This window comes from Oratosquilla oratoria, chromosome 27, assembly GCF_046742065.1.
Source record: "Oratosquilla oratoria isolate Oo_2021 chromosome 27, ASM4674206v1, whole genome shotgun sequence".
Taxonomy (NCBI): domain Eukaryota; kingdom Metazoa; phylum Arthropoda; class Malacostraca; order Stomatopoda; family Squillidae; genus Oratosquilla; species Oratosquilla oratoria.
Genome location: NC_134803.1, coordinates 55498698 through 55520294, shown reverse-complemented (window position 1 = coordinate 55520294; position 21597 = coordinate 55498698). Strand labels below are relative to the sequence as shown.

At 39.6% G+C, this 21597-nt stretch overlaps 3 protein-coding genes across 3 annotated transcripts; all 3 read right to left on the bottom strand.

Moving 5' to 3' along the window:
• Positions 1–2731: 2731 nt before the first annotated feature.
• On the bottom strand, positions 2732–3691 carry LOC143039836 (serine/threonine-protein kinase pim-2-like). The gene has a single exon (XM_076210088.1). It carries the CDS (start codon positions 3689–3691, stop codon positions 2732–2734), a length of 960 nt encoding a protein of 319 aa, XP_076066203.1.
• Positions 3692–10941: 7250 nt separating this feature from the next.
• LOC143039835 (serine/threonine-protein kinase pim-2-like) lies at positions 10942–11901 on the bottom strand. The gene has a single exon (XM_076210087.1). It carries the CDS (start codon positions 11899–11901, stop codon positions 10942–10944), a length of 960 nt encoding a protein of 319 aa, XP_076066202.1.
• Positions 11902–17639: 5738 nt separating this feature from the next.
• On the bottom strand, positions 17640–18599 carry LOC143039834 (serine/threonine-protein kinase pim-2-like). The gene has a single exon (XM_076210086.1). It carries the CDS (start codon positions 18597–18599, stop codon positions 17640–17642), a length of 960 nt encoding a protein of 319 aa, XP_076066201.1.
• Between the last annotated feature and the right edge of the window lie 2998 nt (positions 18600–21597).

Below are 21597 nucleotides of genomic sequence, written 5' to 3'. Positions count from 1 at the left end.
AAGTACTACGATGGTCGTCTTTCTAAAAGGTACAACAGCAACCATCCCTCGTTACGTCATACATTTACGATACGACTAAGACTACGAGGTCGCCAATGACTCATCCAGGTCGTAATTCTACGACCAGAAAGCTCTCCGCTGCCCACGACTCGGCGAGAAAGACGCCAACGTCTGCGGCAGTAATTACGAGCGGAGTCGGCTTCGCAACAACAATCATCATTGAGCAATCAACCCAACACGAAGGACTCCAAGAGAGAAAATGTCTCAAAATATCTCGTTCGGTCTCATTTGGCCGAGATTCATTGTTGATGAAGAAAGGAATGGAAGCCGGAATTAACCTTTGTATACTGCATCGCTTACGATCAATGTTATTGACAATACTCTTGTCCAGCCTGCACCCTTATATGGCTCCAACAATATTATCGCTTACGATCAATGTTATTGACAATACTCTTGTCCAACCCACACCCTTACGTGATTCCAACAGTATTGTCTCTACATTGTCAATAATATTGTGATCAATGTTATTGGCAATACTCTTGTCCCACCCCGCACCCTTACACGACTCCAACAGTTCTATCTCTACATTGTCAATAATATTGTGATCAATGTTATTGACAATACTCTTGTCCACCCCGCACCCTTACATGACTCCAGCAGTATTATCTCTACATTGTCAATAATATTGTGATCAATGTTATTGACAATACTCTTCTCCACCCCGCACCCTTACATGACTCCAACAGTATTATCTCTACATTGTCAATAATAGTGTGATCAATGTTATTGGCAATACTTTTGTTCACCCCCAACCCTTACATGGCTCCAACAGTATTATCTCTACATTGTCAATAATATTGTGATCAATGTTATTGACAATACTCTTCTCCACCCCACATCCTTACATGACTCCAACAGTATTATCTCTACATTGTCAATGATATTGTGATCAATGTTATTGACAATACTCTTGTCCAACCCGCAACCTTACATGACTCCAACAGTATTATCTCTACATTGTCAATAATGTGATCAATGTTATTGACAATACTCTTGTCCACCCCGCATCCTTGCATGACTCCAACAGTATTATCGCTATATTGTCAATAATATTGTGATCAATGTTATTGACAATACTCTTCTCCACCCCGCACCCTTACATGACTCCAACAGTATTATCTCTACATAGTCAACAATATTGTGATCAATGTTATTGACAATACTCTTGTCCACCCCGCATCCTTACATGACTCCAACAGTATTATCTCTACATTGTCAATAATATTGTGATCAATGTTATTGACAATACTCTTGTCCACCCCCAACCCTTACATGACTCCAGCAGTATTATCTCTACATTGTCAATAATATTGTGATCAATGTTATTGACAATACTCTTCTCCACCCCACATCCATACATGACTCCAACAGTATTATCTCTACATTGTCAATAATATTGTGATCAATGTTATTGACAATACTCTTGTCCAACCCCCACCCTTACACGACTCCAACAGTACTATCTCTACATTGTCAATAATATTGTTCAGTATAGGCAATATTATTGATCGTGCAGTGAAGAAAATGTACGAACATCATGAATGATAAAAAAGTATTGTTAACAATACTTACTCTTTATAGGCAGACAGAACAAGATTAGTTATGTTAAAATTTGCCTCTACTAGTAGAACAGTTTCATTTTCTTTTGATAGTGATCAAATTATAACAATGTAATTATAATTAAATGAATAATGATGCAAAGGAGATCAAGCAAAATAGAAAAAATAAGAGAAATAAAATAAAACAAGAACATAAAAAACGAAAGAAAACACAAAATCAGAAAAGAAAAAGAAAATTGAAAAACAGGAAAATAAGAAATGAGGAAAGAAAAAAAAGAAGAGAAGAGGGAAAGGAAAGAAAATGAAAAAAATTACCAAAAATAATCAAAGCATGGCGTCAGAGTTAAGAAAAATGTCGAAAGCAACAAGATTCAAATCGCCCCCGTTCGACAACCGTCTCTATCGTAGGCGTAGACAACGAAGACGACTCTGAAGGCATTATCAACAGAATGACTTGCGTGGAGACGGCTAAGGCGAAAAGACGAAGGAAAAGTCTACACTGTCAGCTACACGGTATTCACCTTGGTCTTTGGATCATGTGCTGGTACTCGTGGTCGATAGGGAAAGGGAGCGATTACTGTAAAACCAACACAGACGGCGAAAAATGTATCATCAACAGAATGACATGCATGGAGACGACTAAGGCGAAAAGACGAAGGAAAAGTCCACACTGTCAGCTACACGGTATTCATCTTGGTCTTTGGATCACGTGCTGGTACTCGTGGTCGATAGGGAAAGGGAATGCTTGCAGCAAAGCCATCACTGACGACTAAAAATGTATCATCAACAGAACGGAAGGAAATGCATCATCCGCCATATTTTCCTGAGGGCCCGTTCTCGGGCCCAAGAGTTTCGAGCCCATGACGATACAGTTGCATCCTGTGGTGCACACTATTGATTTTCCTCTGGATAACGAATAACGACGTTTTTATTCAGCTGAGGGGTCACCTCCCACCTCCATTTTTATATGTTTTTTCTTTTTATTTTTTTATTTTTATTGTTATTTTTCATTTTCTATCTTTATTTCTTATTTCTATTCTTATTTCTTATTTCTATGTATATATATTTTTCTTACTTTTTATAATTGTTTTATTATGTGGTCCGTTGGAGGATCATTCGGGCAGCTTTCCGTGCTTCCTCCTCTTCTTGTGACCTTCCGCGGGTCTTCGCCGGCGGTTCCCGTCATCATGGCGACGCCTCTTGCGCCCTTCGGCCTCCCTCGTCGACGCAGAGAGGTCCTCCTCTGCCAGGCGCTTCCTCTTGGCGTCGTGTCTCTTCGAGGACGACTTCTGGAGCCAAGGATGAGAGAGAATTTCCTCGACGGAAGGACGGTCCTCGGGGTCTCGGGCGAAGCACCTCGTCAGAAGCTCCCGACACTGTTCCGGGACTTCGTGGCCGAACTTCGGTCTCGCCTTCTGGATGTCTCCGACGGTGCGGAAGGCGTCCCTGCGGCAGAGCATGTAGTACAGAAGAGTCCCCAGGCTCCATACCGTAGCAGGGACGTGGAGGTACTCGCCCTCGAACAAGAACTCCGGGGGCCAATACATCTCGGTCCCCCCCGTGTCGGTGCCTCGATCTCCCTTCACGAACTCCCCGCACCCGAAGTCGATCAGCCTGATGTCGAGGGCTCCAGTCTCCCTGTCTCTGAAGACTAAGACATTCTCTGTCTTGATGTCTTTGTGGGAAACCCCCGCATCCAGGCATCCTTCGACCGTCCTTACCAGGAGCCTGAAGATCCTCCTGATGACTTTTTCTTTCAGGGGTCCGTGGGTCCTCAGGTAATCTTCAATGGTCATGGACCTAGAAACGCGTTCCATGACCATGAAGATGGTGTCCTCCGTGGTGATGCAGTCCAGGAGCTTGATGACACCTGGAACGTGCTGCACCTTGTACAGAAGGGCAGCTTCTTCGGGCACAAGGCGTCCTTCATGCTCGGCCCAAGTGTGCACCATATCGAGAGGCACCTTCTTGATGGCCACAGGTGTCTTGTCGCTCTTTCTTCGGGCGGCGTAGACGGAGGCGAAGCTGCCTTTTCCGAGCTTCGCAGTCACTTTGTAGCCTCTGATTCGCATTTAAAAAGTTCTTCCCAAAGGTTATTTACCGAAGGGGACTTAATGTTGATGAGCCTGCGTTGAAAGTGCATCCTAGATATATACACTGTGTGGTGATTTGCACATACATACATACGTACATACATATACTCATACATGCATACATACATTCATACATGCATACATACATTCATACATACATGCATTCATACATTCATACATGCATACATACATTCATACATTCATACATACATTCATACATACATGCATACATACATTCATACATGCATACATACATTCATACATGCATACATACGTTCATACATACATGCATTCATACATTCATACATGCATACATACATTCATACATACATTCATACATACATTCATACATACATGCATACATACATTCATACATGCATACATATATTCATACATGCATACATACATTCATACATGTATACATACATTCATACATGCATACATACATTCAAACATGCATACATACATTCACACATGCATACATACATTCATACATGCATACATACATTCATACATACATGCATACATACATTCATACATGAATACATACATTCATACATACATTCATTCATTCATACATGCATAGATGTGACCCTATATATCTAACACTATTTATTTGTCTCTATTTACTGTCACCTTCACCCCTTGTACACCTCAACACCTTCTTTTTACCAACGTTTACTTTCCACTTTCTCCTATCACATATCTTCCCAAACTCCGTCACAGGCCGCCACAGACCCCCTCTGACTCACCCGCAAGCGCTGCAGTGTCATCAGCAAACAACAACTGGCTCACTTCCCACTTCCCCCATATGCTTCTCCAACTGCACTCAACAAACTGATCCCTCTAAAACTGCTACATTCACATTTACAAAGGATTACAAAGGCGGAGCATGTCGACAGACGACCTTTTGGTCCATATCTAGGTCGGATGCGAAAAAAATCATATTAATAATAAATTAATCAATAAAAACTATAATAATGTAAATAACAAATAAAATACATAAACAAATGCATAGGTATAGTTAGATAACAAACAAACAGGTAAATAGTAAATAATAATAAATTGACACATAACTAATAATAAATGAGAATCAGAGAGATAAATGATAACAAAACAAAAACAAATAATACAAAATGAATTATAATCATTTGTCCACCACTTCTGTTTTGTAACGCAGAAATATACTACGTGCACTACCTTAATACTCTTCCACACAGCATCTCCTGTCAGCACGAGTCAGTCAGGGCATCGTGTATATCCAGTAAACCAGATATGTGAACTTCGTCATTTTCGGATGTGGAATTCCCTCTGTGTCATTAGAAAGGGCATTGCAAGTGAGTTGCTCATGATGGTTGTTTTCGAACCACTCAAGACACCAAGTTCCTCTCAGCTGAATAAAATTACATGAAATTAGCCAGCAGAAACGAGTTGAAGACACTTACCCTCTTTGCCACAGGGCTATGTCACTTAAAGATATATATATATATATATATACATTATATATATATATATATATGTATATACATATATATATAATATATATATGTAAATATATGTATATATATTTATATATACATGTGTGTGTGTGTGTGTGTGTGTGTGTGTGTGTGTGTGTGTGTGTGTGTGAAAAGGCGGAGGAGGAGGGAGGAGAAGAGGAGAAGGATAAAAACAGGATGGGGGAGAAGGAGGAAGAGGAAGAAGAGGAGGACGTGTCATATATTCTCATGCAATTCTTTACACGTTCGTTGAATGAAACTGAAGATAAAAAATAACATTGTAATGGCCTTATGCCAATCACATAGCAACCCCAAAAATTAATACATTTTTCTTCAGACATCCATAATAATACCTTTAAGCCCCACTGTCTGATAAAGAATTAAGTATTAGATTATTTTATTTGTGATTTGAACCAAGTGAAGAACGGAAATTTTCTATGCAACATGACATTCATTCGCACGCGATAAGTGCTTATCTTTCTTAAACGATATTTGTGAACAGCGACGTGTATTGTTAAAGAAAAAGCCATAACATAGTCAGACACCATTCTCAAGACGTCTGTACACTTGGAATCAACAATGACCTAAACGATAGTATAGCTCACAGTACGTAATTATTTATGACCAATTGTCTTAGAGTACCATTGTTGTTAAGAATATATAATTCTTAACAACAATGGTACTCTAAGACAATTTTTGATAAAAATGTATTTTTTAAAAACAAGAATACTGTAATACAACTGTTCATAAACAATTCCGTTAAAGCTATATTGACATTAAAATTACGTGATGTAATTTTTAACAACATGAGTAGTAAAAGACAATTGTTCATAAACAATTTCGTTAAAACTTACATTAACATTAAAATTACGTGATTTAGTATTTAACAAGAATACTGTAGTACAATTGTTCATAAATAATCCCGTAGTTACATTAATATAAAAAATTACGTGATATAGGTTTTAACAACAAGAACAATGTAAGACAATTGCTCATAAATCCTCCCTTTAAAATTACATTAACATTAAAATTACGTGATGTACTTTTTAACAACAAGAATATTGTACGACAATTGTTCATAAACAATTCCGTAGCTACATTAATATCAAAATTACGTGATGTAGTATTTAACAACAAGAACACTGTCAGACAATTGCTCATAAATAATTCTGTCTCGGAGCCATATCTCGAGTCTCTGGTTGGCACTTTTCGCCACTTTGCATGACCTCATATCGTTCGTTTCCTCCCCGATGTGAGGTGACCTGTTCTTGTTTCGACTTTTAATAGATCTTCCCTTTTTTCGATTTAAGAATACTGTAACTATGGACTCTGAGGACTAGATCTAATTACTCTTCCGCTTCTTCAGTCAACTACAAGAGGTCTTGGGAGAATATTGGTTGTCAAGTGACACGTGTATACAATGTGATGTCTATCAAACTCACATTCTTTTCCAGTTCCATCGTTATACGTCATCGCAGACGTTATATCTTGGCTGAACAAGGAAACGTGAAGAACAAACTTTAGTCCACGAGTGTAAGACGACATACCACGTTAGCCGACAACTCAGCCAAACAAAACTATTTCCTCGTCCAAAAAATCGTAAATCCATTCAAGCCTCGTTTACACGGGGCAAGATGAAAGGCAAGTCAAGTGTGCAAGTTGCTTGAATTGGAAAGGAAAGCGAGCAAGTACATGTTCACACAGGCCACTTCTCTCTTGCTTGAACTGGAAAGGAAAGTAAGCAAGTACATATTCACAAAGGCCACTTGTCTCTGACTTGTCCTGTGTGAGCATGTACTTGCTCGTTTTCCTCTTCATTTCAAGTAACTTGTACACTTAACTTGATCCTCAACTTGCCCCGTCTAAACGAGAGTTTACAGCTGTAAATGTCTTGACTACGGTAGTGACAGTCTTGCTTGTTGTCAGACACTTGTCCTGTGTGAACATGTACTTGCTCGTTTTCCTCTTCATGTCAAGTAACTTGCACACCTAACTTGACCCTCAACTTGCCCCGTGTAAACGTCTTGACTAGTGTCAGTCTTCATTGTTGTCAGGGTCACGACAAAAAAAATTCTTTGAACAGAGACGACTAGCTTCACTTGTAAGTACTACGATGGTCGTCTTCCTCAAAGCTACAACAACAACCATCCCTCGTTATGTCGTACATTTACGATACGACTAATACTACGAGGTCGCCAATGACTCATCCAGGTCGTAATTCTACGACCAGAAAGCTCTCCGCTGCCCACGACTCGGCGAGAAAGACGCCAACGTCTGCGGCAGTAATTACGAGCGGAGTCGGCTTCGCAACAACATTCATCATTGAGCAATCAACCCAACACGAAGGACTCGAATAGAGAAAATGTCTCAAAATATCTCGTTTGGTTTCATTTGGCCGAGATTCATTGTTGATGAAGAAAGGAATGGAAGCCGGAATTAACCTTTGTATACTGCATCGCTTCCGATCAATGTTATTGACAATACTCTTGTCCAGCCCGCACCCTTATATGGCTCCAACAGCATTATCGCTTACGATCAATGTTATTGACAATACTCTTGTCCAATCCGCATCCTTACACGACTCCAACAGTACTATCCCTACATTGTCAATAATATTGTGATCAATGTTATTGACAATACTCTTGTCCACCCCAACCATTATATGGCTCCAACGGTATTATCTCTACGTTGTCAATTAATATTGTAATCAATGTTACTGACAATACTCTTGTCCACCCCGCATCCTTATATGACTCCAACAGTATTATCTTTAAATTGAATGAGAATCAGACAACAAACAATGGTCACAAACTCTCCGGAAATAGATTCAATTTGGAAGTAGGTAGAAACAACTTTGCCAACCGTTTAGTTAATGAATGGAATAAACTTCCTGCACAGGTAATGCAATGTAGTTCAGTTCGAAGCTTTAAGAATCATTAAGATAAATACCTAAGATGCTGTAATGATTATAGTTTATCTTATATTATTTGTTTTTGTTTTGTTATCATTTGTCTGTCTGATTTTCATTTATTATTAAGGTATATAAGGCGGCAGACAACAATGAAAATTACGATGTTATTTACCTTGACTTTAGCAAAGCGTTCGACAAAGTGCCACACCAGAGACTACTAAATAAAATCAAAGCCCATGGCATAGGAGGAAAAGTGTTAGAATGGATTAGAGCTTGGATTAGTAACAGAAAGCAACGGGTCACCATAAATGGAATAAAATCTAGGTGGGGCAATGTTACTAGCGGGGTTCCCCAGGGCTCGGTTTTGGGTCCCTTGTTGTTCATTATGTATATAAACGACTTGGACGAAGGGTTAAATAGTGATGTTAGGTCAGAAGACGACGCCCAGATTCTGCAGGATGACCTTAATAAGCTGTTAACATGGTCGGTGAAGTGGCAAATGAACTTCAATATCTCTAAGTGTAGCGTGTTAAACGTAGGGCTACACAACCCCGAAAATAGATACAACTTAGATAACACGTTTTTAGAAAAATCTGAGTGCGAGAGGGACTTGGGAGTTCTGGTGAGTCCGGACCTTAAAACCAGGAAGCAGTGTATTAGCGCCAGAAATAAAGCTAACAGAGCATTAGGCTTCATTGCTAGGACGGTAACGAATAGAAGTGCAGAGGTAATTATTAAACTCTACCTAGCGATAGTTAGACCCATCCTTGACTATGCGGTACAGTTTTGGTCTCCGTCCTACAGAATGGACGTAAATTCATTAGAATCAGTACAGAGAAGAATGACCAAAATGATACAAGGACTCGGAAATTTGCCTTACGAAGAGAGGCTTAGGCACCTAAACTTACACTCTCTGGAAAGACGCAGAGTGCGGGGTGATCTAATAGAAGTGTTCAAGTGGATCAAAGGCTATAACAAGGGTGATGCAAACAAGGTCATCATAATAAAACAACAGGGCAGGACTCGCAGTAATGGGTACAAACTGGACAAATTTAGATTTAAGAAGGAAATAGGCAAGAATTGGTTTACTAATAGGGTGGTCGATGAATGGAATAAACTTAGTAACCATGTAGTAAGCGCTGAAACTATCAGTTGTTTTAAAAAACGATTAGACAACTTTATGGATGGGGATGACAGGTGGTGATGGATACGGAGCTGCCTAGTGTAGGCCTTATGGTCTTTTGCAGTCTCCTTTATTTCTTATGTTCTTATATTCTTATTAGTTATATGTCAATTTATTATTTACTACTTACCTGTTTGTTTATTATTTAACTATACCTATGCATTAATTTATTTCATTTGTTATTTACATTATCATAGTTTTCATTTATTATTTTATTATTAATATGATTTTTTTTTTTCGCATCCGACCTAGATATGGATCAAAAGGTCTCCTGTCGGCATGCTCCGCCTTTGTATAGTGTGATCAATGTTATTGGCAATACTCTTGTCCAACCCCCACCCTTACACGACTCCAACAGTACTATCTCTACATTGTCATTAATATTTTTCAATATAGGCTGTTGTTCAATATTATTGATCGTGCAGTGAAGAAAATGTATAAACATCATGAATGATAAAAAAAGTATTATTAACAATACTTTTTTTCATAAGCCGACAGAACAAGATTAGTTATGTCGAAATTTGCCTCTACTAGTGGAACAGTTGTGTTTTCTTTAGATAGTGAGCAAATGACAATAATGTAATTATAATCAAATGAATAATGATACAAAAGAGATCAAGTAAAATAGAAGAAATAAGAGAAATTAAGTAAAACAAGAACATATAAAAAGAGAGAAAACACAAAATCAGAAAAGAAAAAGAAAATCGAAAGAAAAGGAAAATAAGAAATATGGAAAGAAAAGAAAAAAAAGAAGAGAAGAGGGAAAGGAAAGAAAATGAAAAAGTGACAAAAAAAATGCAAAGCATGACGTCAGAGTTAAGAAAAATGTCGAAAGCAGCAAGATTCAAATCGCCGCCCCTCCTGTTCGACAACCGTCTCTATTGTAGGCGCAGACAACTAAGACGACTCGAAAGGCATCATCAACAGAACGACTTGCGTGGAGACGACTAAGGCGAAAAGACAAAGGTAAAGTCTACACTGATCACGTGCTGGACTCATGATCGACAGGGAAAGGGAATGCTTGAAGCGAAACCAACACAGACGGCGGAAAATGTATCATCAACAGAACGACATGCGTGGAGACGACTAAGCCGAAAAGACAAAGGTAAAGTCTACATTGGCAGCTACACGGTATTCACCTTGGTCTTTGGATCACGTGCTGGACTCGTGACCGACAGGGAAAGGGAATGATTGCTGTAAAACCAACACAGACGACTAAAAATGCATAACCAGCAGAACGACATGCGTGGAGATGACTAAGGTGAAAAAGACAAAGGAAAAAGGCTAGACTGGCAGCTACACGGGGAAGGGAATGCATCGTCCGCCATATTTTCCTGAGGGCCTGTTCCCGGACCCAAGAGTATCGAGCCCATGACGATAAGTTGCATCCTGCGGTGCACATTATTGATTTTCCTCTGGATAACGCATAACGACGTTTTTATTCAGCTGAGGGGTCACCTCCCACCTCCATTTTTATATATATATTTTTTTTCTTTTGTTAGTTTTTTTTTCTTTTTATTGTCATTTTTTTCATTTCCTAATTCTATTTCTTATTTCTATTCTTATTTCTTATTCCTAAATATATATATATATTTTTACTTTTTATAATTGTTTTATTATGTGACCCGTCGGAGGATCATTCGGACAGCTTTCCGTGCTTTCTCCTCTTCTTGTGACCTTCCGCGGGTCTTCGCCGGCGGTTCCCGTCATCATGGCGACGCCTCTTGCGCCCTTCGGCCTCCCTCGTCGACGCAGAGAGGTCCTCCTCTGCCAAGCGCTTCCTCTTGGCGTCGTGTCTCTTCGAGGACGACTTCTGTAGCCAAGGATGAGAGAGAATTTCCTCGACGGAAGGACGGTCCTCGGGGTCTTGGGCGAAGCACCTCGTCAGAAGCTCCCGACACTGCTCTGGGACTTCGTGACCGAACTTCGGTCTCGCCTTCTGGATGTCTCCGACGGTGCGGAAGGCGTCCCTGCGGCAGAGCATATAGTACAGAAGAGTCCCGAGGCTCCATACCGTAGCAGGGACGTGGAGGTACTCGCCCTCGAACAAGAACTCCGGGGGCCAATACATCTCGGTCCCCCCCGTGTCAGTGCCTCGATCTCCTCTCACGAACTCCCCGCACCCGAAGTCGATCAGCCTGATGCCGAGGGCTCCAGTCTCCCTGTCTCTGAAGACTAAGACATTCTCTGTCTTGATGTCTTTGTGGGAAACCCCCGCATTCAGGCATCCTTCGACCGTCCTTACCAGGAGCCTGAAGATCCTCTTGATGACCTTCTCTCTCAAGGGTCCATGGGTCCTCAGGTAATCTTCAATGGTCATGGACCTATAAACGCGTTCCATGACCATGAAGATGGTGTCCTCCGTGGTGATGCATTCCAGGAGCTTGATGACACCTGGAACGTGCTGCACCTTGTACAGAAGGGCAGCTTCTTCGGGCACAAGGCGTCCTTCATGCTCGGCCCAATTGTGCACCATATTGAGAGGTACCTTCTTGATGGCCACAGGTGTCTTGTCGCTCTTTCTTCGGGCGGCGTAGACGGAGGCGAAGCTGCCTTTCCCGAGCTTCGCAGTCACTTTGTAGCCTCTGATTCGCATTTAAAAAGTTCTTCCCAAAGGTTATTTACCGAAGGGGACTTAATGTTGATGAGCCTGCGTTGAAAATGCATCCTAGATATATACACTGTGTGGTGATTTGCACATACATACATACATATATTCATACATGCATACATACATTCATACATGCATTAATACGTGCATACATACGTTCATACATTCATATATGCATACATACATTCATACAAACATTCATACATTCATACATGCATACATACATACATGCATACATACATGCATACATACATGCATACATACATTCATACATGCATACATGCATACATACATACATGCATGCATACATACATTCATGCATACATACATTCATACATACATTCATGCATACATACATTCATGCATACATACATTCATGCATACATACATTCATGCATACATACATTCATGCATACATACATTCATGCATACATACATTCATGCATGCATACATTCATGCATGCATACATACATTCATACACACATTCATACATACATTCATACATGCATACATACATACATGCATACATACATGCATACATACATTCATACATGCATACATGCATACATACATGCACACATACATTCATACATACATGCATACATACATTCACACATGCATACATACATTCATACACACATTCATACATACATTCATACATGCATACATACATTCATACATGCATACATACATTCATACATACATATATTCATACATGCATACATACATTCATACACACATTCATACATACATTCATACATGCATACATACATTCATACATGCATACATACATTCATACATGCATACATACATTCATACATGCATACATACATTCATACATACATGCATACATACATTCATACATACATGCATACATACATTCACACATGCATACACACATTCATACATGCATACATACATTCATACATACATACATACATTCACACATGCATACATACATTCATACATACATTCATTCATTCATACATGCATAGATGTGACCCTAAATATCTAAAACTATTTATTTGTCTCTACTGCCACCTTCACCCCTTGTACATCTCATCACCTTGTTTTTACCAACGTTTACTTTCAACTTTCTCCTATCATATATCTTCCAAAATCCGTCACAGGCCGCCTCAGACCCCCTCTGACTCAGCCACAAGCGCTGCAGTGTCATCAGCAAACAACAACTGGCTCACTTCCCACTTTCTTCCATATGCTTCTCCAACTGCACTCAATAAACCGATCCCTCTAAAACTGCTACATTCACATTTACAAAGGATTACAAAGGCGGAGCATGCCGACAGGAGACATTTTGGTCTATATCTAGGTCAGATGAGAAAAAAAAATTAATCAATAAAAACCATAATGTAAATAACAAATAAAATACATAGATAAATACATAGGTATAGTTAGATAATAAACAAACAGGTAAAAGGTAAATGATAATAAATTGACATATAACTAATAATAAATGAGAATCAAACAGACAAATGATAACAAAACAAAAACAAATAATACAAAATGAATTATAATCATTTCTCCACCACTTCTGTTTTGTAACACAGAAATATACCACGTGCACTACCTTAATACTCATCCACACAGCATCTCCTGTCAGCACGAGTCAGTCAGGGCATCGTGTATATCCAGTAAACCAGATATGTGAACTTTGTCATTCTTGGATGTGGAATTCCCTCTGTGTCATTAGAAAGGGCATTGCAAGTGAATTACTCATGATGGTTGTTTTCGAACCACTCGAGACACCAAGTTCCTCTCAGCTGAATAGAATTACATGAAATTAGCCAGCAGAAACGAGTTGAAGACACTTACCCTCGTTGCCACAGGGCTATGTCACTTAAAGATATATATACATGTGTGTGTGTGTGTGTGTGTGTGTGTGTGTGTGTGTGTGTGTGTGTGTGTGTGTGTGTGTGTGTGTGTGTGTGTGTGTGTGTGTGTGTGTGTGTGTGTGTGTGTGTGTGTGTGTGAGTGAAAAGGCGGAGGAGGAGGGAGGAGAAGAGGAGAAGGATAAAAACAGGATGGGGGAGAAGGAGGAAGAGGAGGCCGTGTCATATATTCTCATGCAATTCTTTACACGTTCGTTGAATGAAACTGAAGATAAAAAATAACATTGTAATGGCCTTATGCCAATCACATAGCAACCCCAAAAATTAATAGATTTTTCTTCAGACATCCATAATAATACCTTTAAGCCCCACTGTCTGATAAAGAATTAAGTATTAGATTATTTTATTTGTGATTTGAACCAAGTGAAGAACGGAAATTTTCTATGCAACATGACATTCATTCGCACGCGATAAGTGCTTATCTTTCTTAAACGATATTTGTGAACAGCGACGTGTATTGATAAAGAAAAAGCCATAACATAGTCAGACACCATTCTCAAGACGTCTTTACACTTGGAATCAACAATGACCTAAACGATAGTATAGCTCACAGTACACAATCATTTATGACCAATTGTCTTACAGTATTCTTGTTGTTAAAAGCTTTATAACGTAGTTTTAATAAAAGTGTATTTTTAAAACAAGAATACTAAGACAACTTTTCATAAACAATTCCGTTAAAGTTATATTAACATTAAAATTATGTGATGTAGGTTTTAACAAGAATATTGTAAGACATTTGCTCATAAAAAACCCGTTAAAATTACATTAATATTTAAATCATGTGATGTAGGTTTTAACAACAAACATACTGTACGACAATTATTCATAAACAATTCCGTAACTACATTAATATTAGAATTACGTGATGTAGTATTTAACAACAAGAACATTGTCAGACAATTGCTCATAAATAATTCTGTCTCGGAGCCATATCTCGAGTCTCTGGTTGGCACTTTTCGCCACTTTGCATGACCTCATATCGTTCGTTTCCTCCCCAAAGTGAGGTGACCTGTTCTTGTTTCGACTTTTAATAGATCTTCCCTTTTTTTCGATTTAAGAAAACTGTAACTGTGGACTCTGAGGACTAAATCCAATTACTCTTCCGATTCTTCAGTCAACTACAAGAGGTCTTGGGAGAATATTGGTTGTCAAGTGACACGTGTATACAATGTGATGTCTATCAAACTCACATTCTTTTCCAGTTCCATCGTTATACGTCATCGCAGACGTAATATCTTGGCTGAACAAGGAAACGTGAAGAACAAACTTTAGTCCGCGACTGTAAGACGACATACCACGTTAGCCGACAGCTCAGCCTAACAAAACTACTTCCTCGTCGAAAAAATTGTAACTGCGTTCAAGTCTCGTTTACACGGGGCAAGATGAGAGGCAAGTCAAGAGTGCAAGTTGCTTGAATTGGAGAGGAAATAGAGCAAGTACATGTTCATACAAGTCATTTGTCTCTTGCTTGAACTGGAAAGGAAAATAAGCAAGTACATATTCACAAAGGCCACTTGTCTCTGACTTGTCCTGTGTGAACATGTACTTGCTCGTTTTCCTCTTCATTTCAAGTAACTTGCACACTTAACTTGCCTCTCAACTTGCCCCGTGTAAACGAGAGTTTACAGCTGTAAATGTCTTGACTACGGTAGTGACAGTCTTGCTTGTTGTCAGAGACTTGTCCTGTGTGAACATGTACTTGCTCGTTTTCCTCTTCATGTCAAGTAACTTGCACACTTAACTTGACTCTCAACTTGCCTCGTGTAAACGAGGGTTTACAGTTGTAAACGTCTTGACTAGTGACAGTCTTCATTGTTGTCAGGGTCACGACAAAAAATTTTCTTTGAACAGAGACGACTAGATTCACTTGTAAGTACTACGATGGTCGTCTTCCTCAAACCTACAACAACTATCCCTCCCTCGTTATGTCGTACATTTACGATACGACTAATACTACGAGGTCGCCAATGACTCATCCAGGTCGTAATTCTACGACCAGAGAGCTCTCCACTGCCCACGACTCGGCGAGAAAGACGCCAACGTCTGCGGCAGTAATTACGAGCGGAGTCGGCTTCGCAACAACATTCATCATTGAGCAATCAAGACAACACGAAGGACTCGAATAGAGGAAATGTCTCAAAATATCTCGTTCGGTCTCATTTGGCCGAGATTCATTGTTGATGAAGAAAGGAATGGAAGCCGGAATTAACCTTTGTATACTGCATCGCTTACGATCAATGTTATTGACAATACTCTTGTCCAGCCTGCACCCTTATATGGCTCCAACAATATTATCGCTTACGATCAATGTTATTGACAATACTCTTGTCCAATCCGCATCCTTAAACGACTCCAGCAGTATTATCCCTACATTGTCAATGATATTGTGATCAATGTTATTGACAATACTCTTGTCCCACCCCGCACCCTTACACGACTCCAACAGTTCTATCTCTACATTGTCAATAATATTGTGATCAATGTTATTGACAATACTCTTGTCCACCCCGCACCCTTACATGACTCCAGCAGTATTATCTCTACATTGTCAATAATATTGTGATCAATGTTATTGACAATACTCTTGTCCACCCCGCATCCTTGCATGACTCCAACAGTATTATCCCTACATTGTCAATAATATTGTGATAAATGTTATTGACAATATTCTTGTCCAACCCACATCCTTACACGACTCCAACAGTACTATCTCTGTATTGTCAATAATATTGTTTAGTATAGGCTATTGTTCAATATTATTGATCGTGCAGTGAAGAAAATGTACGAACATCATGAAAGATACAAAAGCATTGTTAACAATACTTACTCTTTATAGGCAGATAGAACAAGATTCGTTATGTTGAAATTTGCCACTACTAGTAGAATAGTTGTATTTTCATTAGATAGTAAGCAAATGACAATAATGTAATTATTATTAAATGAATAATGATGGAAGAGATCAAGCAAAATGGAAAAAATAAGAAATGAAGTAAAACAAGAACATATAAAACGAGAGAAAACACAAATCAGAAAAGAAAGAGAAAACAGAAAGAAAATGAAAATAAGAAATGAGGAAAGAAAAGAAAAAAAGAAGAGAAGAGGGAAAGGAAAGAAAATGAAAAAATGACAAAAAAAATTGCAAAGCTTGACGTCAGAGTTAAAAAAAAAAATGTTGAAAGCAACAAGATTCAAATTGCCTCTCCCCCTACAACCGTCTCTATTGCAGGAGCAGACAACGAAGACGACTCGAAAGGTATCATCAACAGAACGACTTGCATGGAGACGACTAAGGCGAAAAGACGAAGGTAAAGTCTACACTGATCACGTGCTGGACTCATGATCGACAGGGAAAGGGAATGCTTGAAGCGAAACCAACACTGACGGCGGAAAATGTATCATCAACAGAAAGCCATGCGTGGAGACGACTAAGGTCAAAAAGACAAAGGAAAAAGGTTAGACTGGCAGCTACAAAGGGAAGGGAACGCATCGTACGCCATCTTCTCCTGTAGTGGCCGTTCTCGGCCCCAAGAGTTTCGAGCCCATGACGATAAAGTTGTATCTTGCGGCGCACACTATTGATTTTCCTCTGGATAACGCATAACGACGTTTTTATTCAGCTGAGGGGTCACCTCCCACCTCCATTTTTATATATTTTTTATTTTTTTATTTTGAGTTTTTTATTTTATTTTTATTGTCATTTTTTTCATTTTCTATTTCTATTTCTTATTTCTATTCTTATTTCTTATTCCTATATATATATATATTTTTTTACTTTTTATAATTGTTTTATTATGTGACCCGTCGGAGGATCATTCGGACAGCTTTCCCTGCTTCCTCCTCTTCTTGTGACCTTCCGCGGGTCTTCGCCGGCGGTTCCCGTCATCATGGCGACGCCTCTTGCGCCCTTCGGCCTCCCTCGTCGACGCAGAGAGGTCCTCCTCTGCCAGGCGCTTCCTCTTGGCGTTGTGTCTCTTCGAGGACGACTTCTGGAGCCAAGGATGGGAGAGAATTCCCTCGACGGAAGGACGGTCCTCGGGGTCTCTGGCGAAGCACCTCGTCAGAAGCTCCCGACACAGCTCCGGGACTTCGTGACCGAACTTCGGTCTCGCCTTCTGGATGTCTCCGACGGTGCGGAAGGCGTCCCTGCGGCAGAGCATGTAGTACAGAAGAGTCCCGAGGCTCCATACCGTAGCAGGGACGTGGAGGTACTCGCCCTCGAACAGGAACTCCGGGGGCCAATACATCTCGGTCCCCCCCGTGTCGGTGCCTCGATCTCCCCTCACGAACTCCCCGCACCCGAAGTCGATCAGCCTGATGTCGAGGGTTCCAGTCTCCCGGTCTCTGAAGACTAAGACATTCTCGGTCTTGATGTCTTTATGGGAAACCCCCGCATCCAGGCATCCTTCGACCGTCCTTACCAGGAGCCTGAAGATCCTCCTGATGGCTTTTTCTTTCAGGGGTCCGTGGGTCCTCAGGTAATCTTCAATGGTCATGGACTTGGAGACGCGTTCCATGACCATGAAGATGGTGTCCTCCGTGGTAATGCAGTCCAGGAGCTTGATGACACCTGGAACGTGCTGCACCTTGTACAGAAGGGCAGCTTCTTCGGGCACAAGGCGTCCTTCATGCTCGGCCCAAGTGTGCACCATATCGAGAGGCACCTTCTTGATGGCCACAGGTGTCCTGTCGCTCTTTCTTCGGGCGGCGTAGACGGAGGCGAAGCTGCCTTTTCCGAGCTTCGCAGTCACTTTGTAGCCTCTGATTCGCATTTAAAAAGTTCTTCCCAAAGGTTATTTACCGAAGGAGAGGTAATATTGATGAGCCTGCGTTGAAAGTGCATCCTAGATATATACACTGTGTGGTGATTTGCACATACATACATACGTACATACATATACTCATACATGCATACATACATTCATACATGCATGTATACATACATTCATACATGCATACATACATTCATACATACATTCATACATACATTCATAAATACATTCATACATGCATACATACATACATACATACATATATACATACATACATACATTGATACATGCATAAATACATTAATATATGCATACATGCATACATACATACGTTAATACATGCATACATACATTAATACATGCATACATACATTCATTCATACATACATACATACATTCATACATGCATGCACACATTCATATATACATGCATATATTCATACATGCATACATTCATACATACATGCAATACATATATTCATACATGCATACATACATGCATACATACATTCATACATACATGAATACATACATTCATACATACATGCATACATACATTCATACATGCATAGATGTGACCCTAAATATCTAAAACTATCTATTTTTCTCTATTTACTGCAACCTTCACCCCTTGTACACCTCATCACCTTATTTTAACCAACGTTTACTTTCAACTTTCTCCTGTCACACACCTTCCCAAACTGTCACAGGCTGCCTCAGACCCCCTCTGACTCAGCCACAATCACAGTGTCATCAGCAAACAACAACTGGCTCACTTCCCACTTCCCCCATATGCTTCTCCAACTGCACTCAACAAACCGATCCCTCTAAAACTGCTACATTCACAATTACAAAGGATTACAAAGGCGGAGCATGCCGACAGGAGACCTTTTGGTCCATATCTAGGTCGGATGCGAAAAAAATCATAACAATGATAAATTAATAAATAAAAACTATAATAATGTAAATAACAAATAAAATACATAAATAAATGCATAGATATAGTTAGATAATAAACAAACAGGTAAATAGTAAATAATAATAAATTGACATATAACTAATAATAAATGAGAATCAAACAGACAAAAGATAACAAAACAAAAACAAATATTATAAAATAAATTATAATCATTTGTCCACTTCTGTTTTGTAACGCAGAAATATACTACGTGCACTACCTTAATACTCTTCCACACAACATCTCCTGTCAGCACGAGTCAGTCAGGGCATCGTGTATATCCAGTAAACCAGGTATGTGAGCTTCGTCATTTTCGGATGTGGAATTCCCTCTGTGTCATTAGAAAGGGCATTGCAAGTGAATTACTCATGATGGTTGTTTTCGAACCACTCAAGACACCAAGTTCCTCTCAGCTGAATAAAATTACATGAAATTAGCCAGCAGAAACGAGTTGAAGACACTTACCCTCTTTGCCACAGGGCTATGTCACTTAAAGATATATATATATATAAAAATATGTATATATATGTATACATATATATATATATATATATATATATATATATTGGTGTAGCCAGGTAGTATATTCTCTTGTAAACATACGAGGTTGAAGGCTAAAGAGGATTCATTGTTGATTATTTTATTACGTGTAGCTTCGATACAACGTACAATCTTTTTGTCTTCAAATTTGACGTATCTTAGTAGTTGTCCTATTGTGGCCGACATTTCGGAACTTCCTGGTTCCATCTTCTGGGCGATCTGATGTGCAGTGTCTGTGGATGTCGTATTTATTCATGGAGTTGGGATCATAAGGCTTCTTGCAGGAAGAGGTCTCCTCTGATTGGTTGCCTAGGACCAATAGGGGAGCCGGGTTACTGGAGATCTGAGAGACCTCTCCCAGTGCGTGTAGTGATTCTGTCTGTGTTCAGTCTCTTCATGGATGGTAAGACGCGCAGGTCTTCGGTCTGGATGTTGATGTTAGGATGGTTATCTTGTATGTATATGGCTTCCAGGAACAGTAGCCGTCGGGGATCCGATTCCTTGTCTATGATTGTCGTGTTATTGTCTAGGTCTTTTCTTGTTAGTGCTTTGTTGTGGGAAGAGGTATAGTGTGACTTGATTGATCCGTTGGACAGGTGGCATGTTAGGCGTCGTGTTAATTGTGTTGTTGTCATACCAATGTAAGTGTGAGATCCACACGCCTCACTATTGCATTTATATTGGTATACAACGTGGTCTTGTTGTAGTGTTGTTTTTGTGGTGGTGGGTTGGTTACGGATAATCAATTGGGCTGTTTTCTTAGTATTGTAATAGATGATGAGTTGGATTTGTTTTTCGGGGTCGGAGACCTCTTCCTGCAAGAAGCCTTATGATCCCAACTCCATGAATAAATACGACATCCACAGACACTGCACATCAGATCGCCCAGAAGATGGAACCAGGAAGTTCCGAAACGTCGGCCACAATAGGACAACTACTAAGATACGTCAAATTTGAAGACAAAAAGATTGTACGTTGTATCGAAGCTACACGTAATAAAATAATCAACAATGAATCCTCTTTAGCCTTCAACCTCGTATGTTTACAAGATATATATATATATATATATATATATATATATATATATGTGTGTGTGTGTGTGTGTGTGTGTGTGTGTGTGTGTGTGTGTGTGTGTGTGTGTGTGTGTGTGTGTGTGTGTGAAAAGGCGGAGGAGGAGGGAGGAGACGGATAAAAACAGGATGGGGGAGAAGGAGGAAGAGGAAGAAGAGGAGGACGTGTCATATATTCTCATGCAATTCTTTAACGTTCGTTGAATGAAACTGAAGATAAAAAATAACATTGTAATGGCCTTATGCCAATCACATAGCAACCCCAAAAATTAATAGATTTTTCTTCAGACATCCATAATAATACCTTTAAGCCCCCACTGTCTGATAAAGAATTAAGTATTAGATTATTTTATTTGTGATTTGAACCAAGTGAAGAACGGAAATTTTCTATGCAACATGACATTCATTCGCACGCGATAAGTGCTTATCT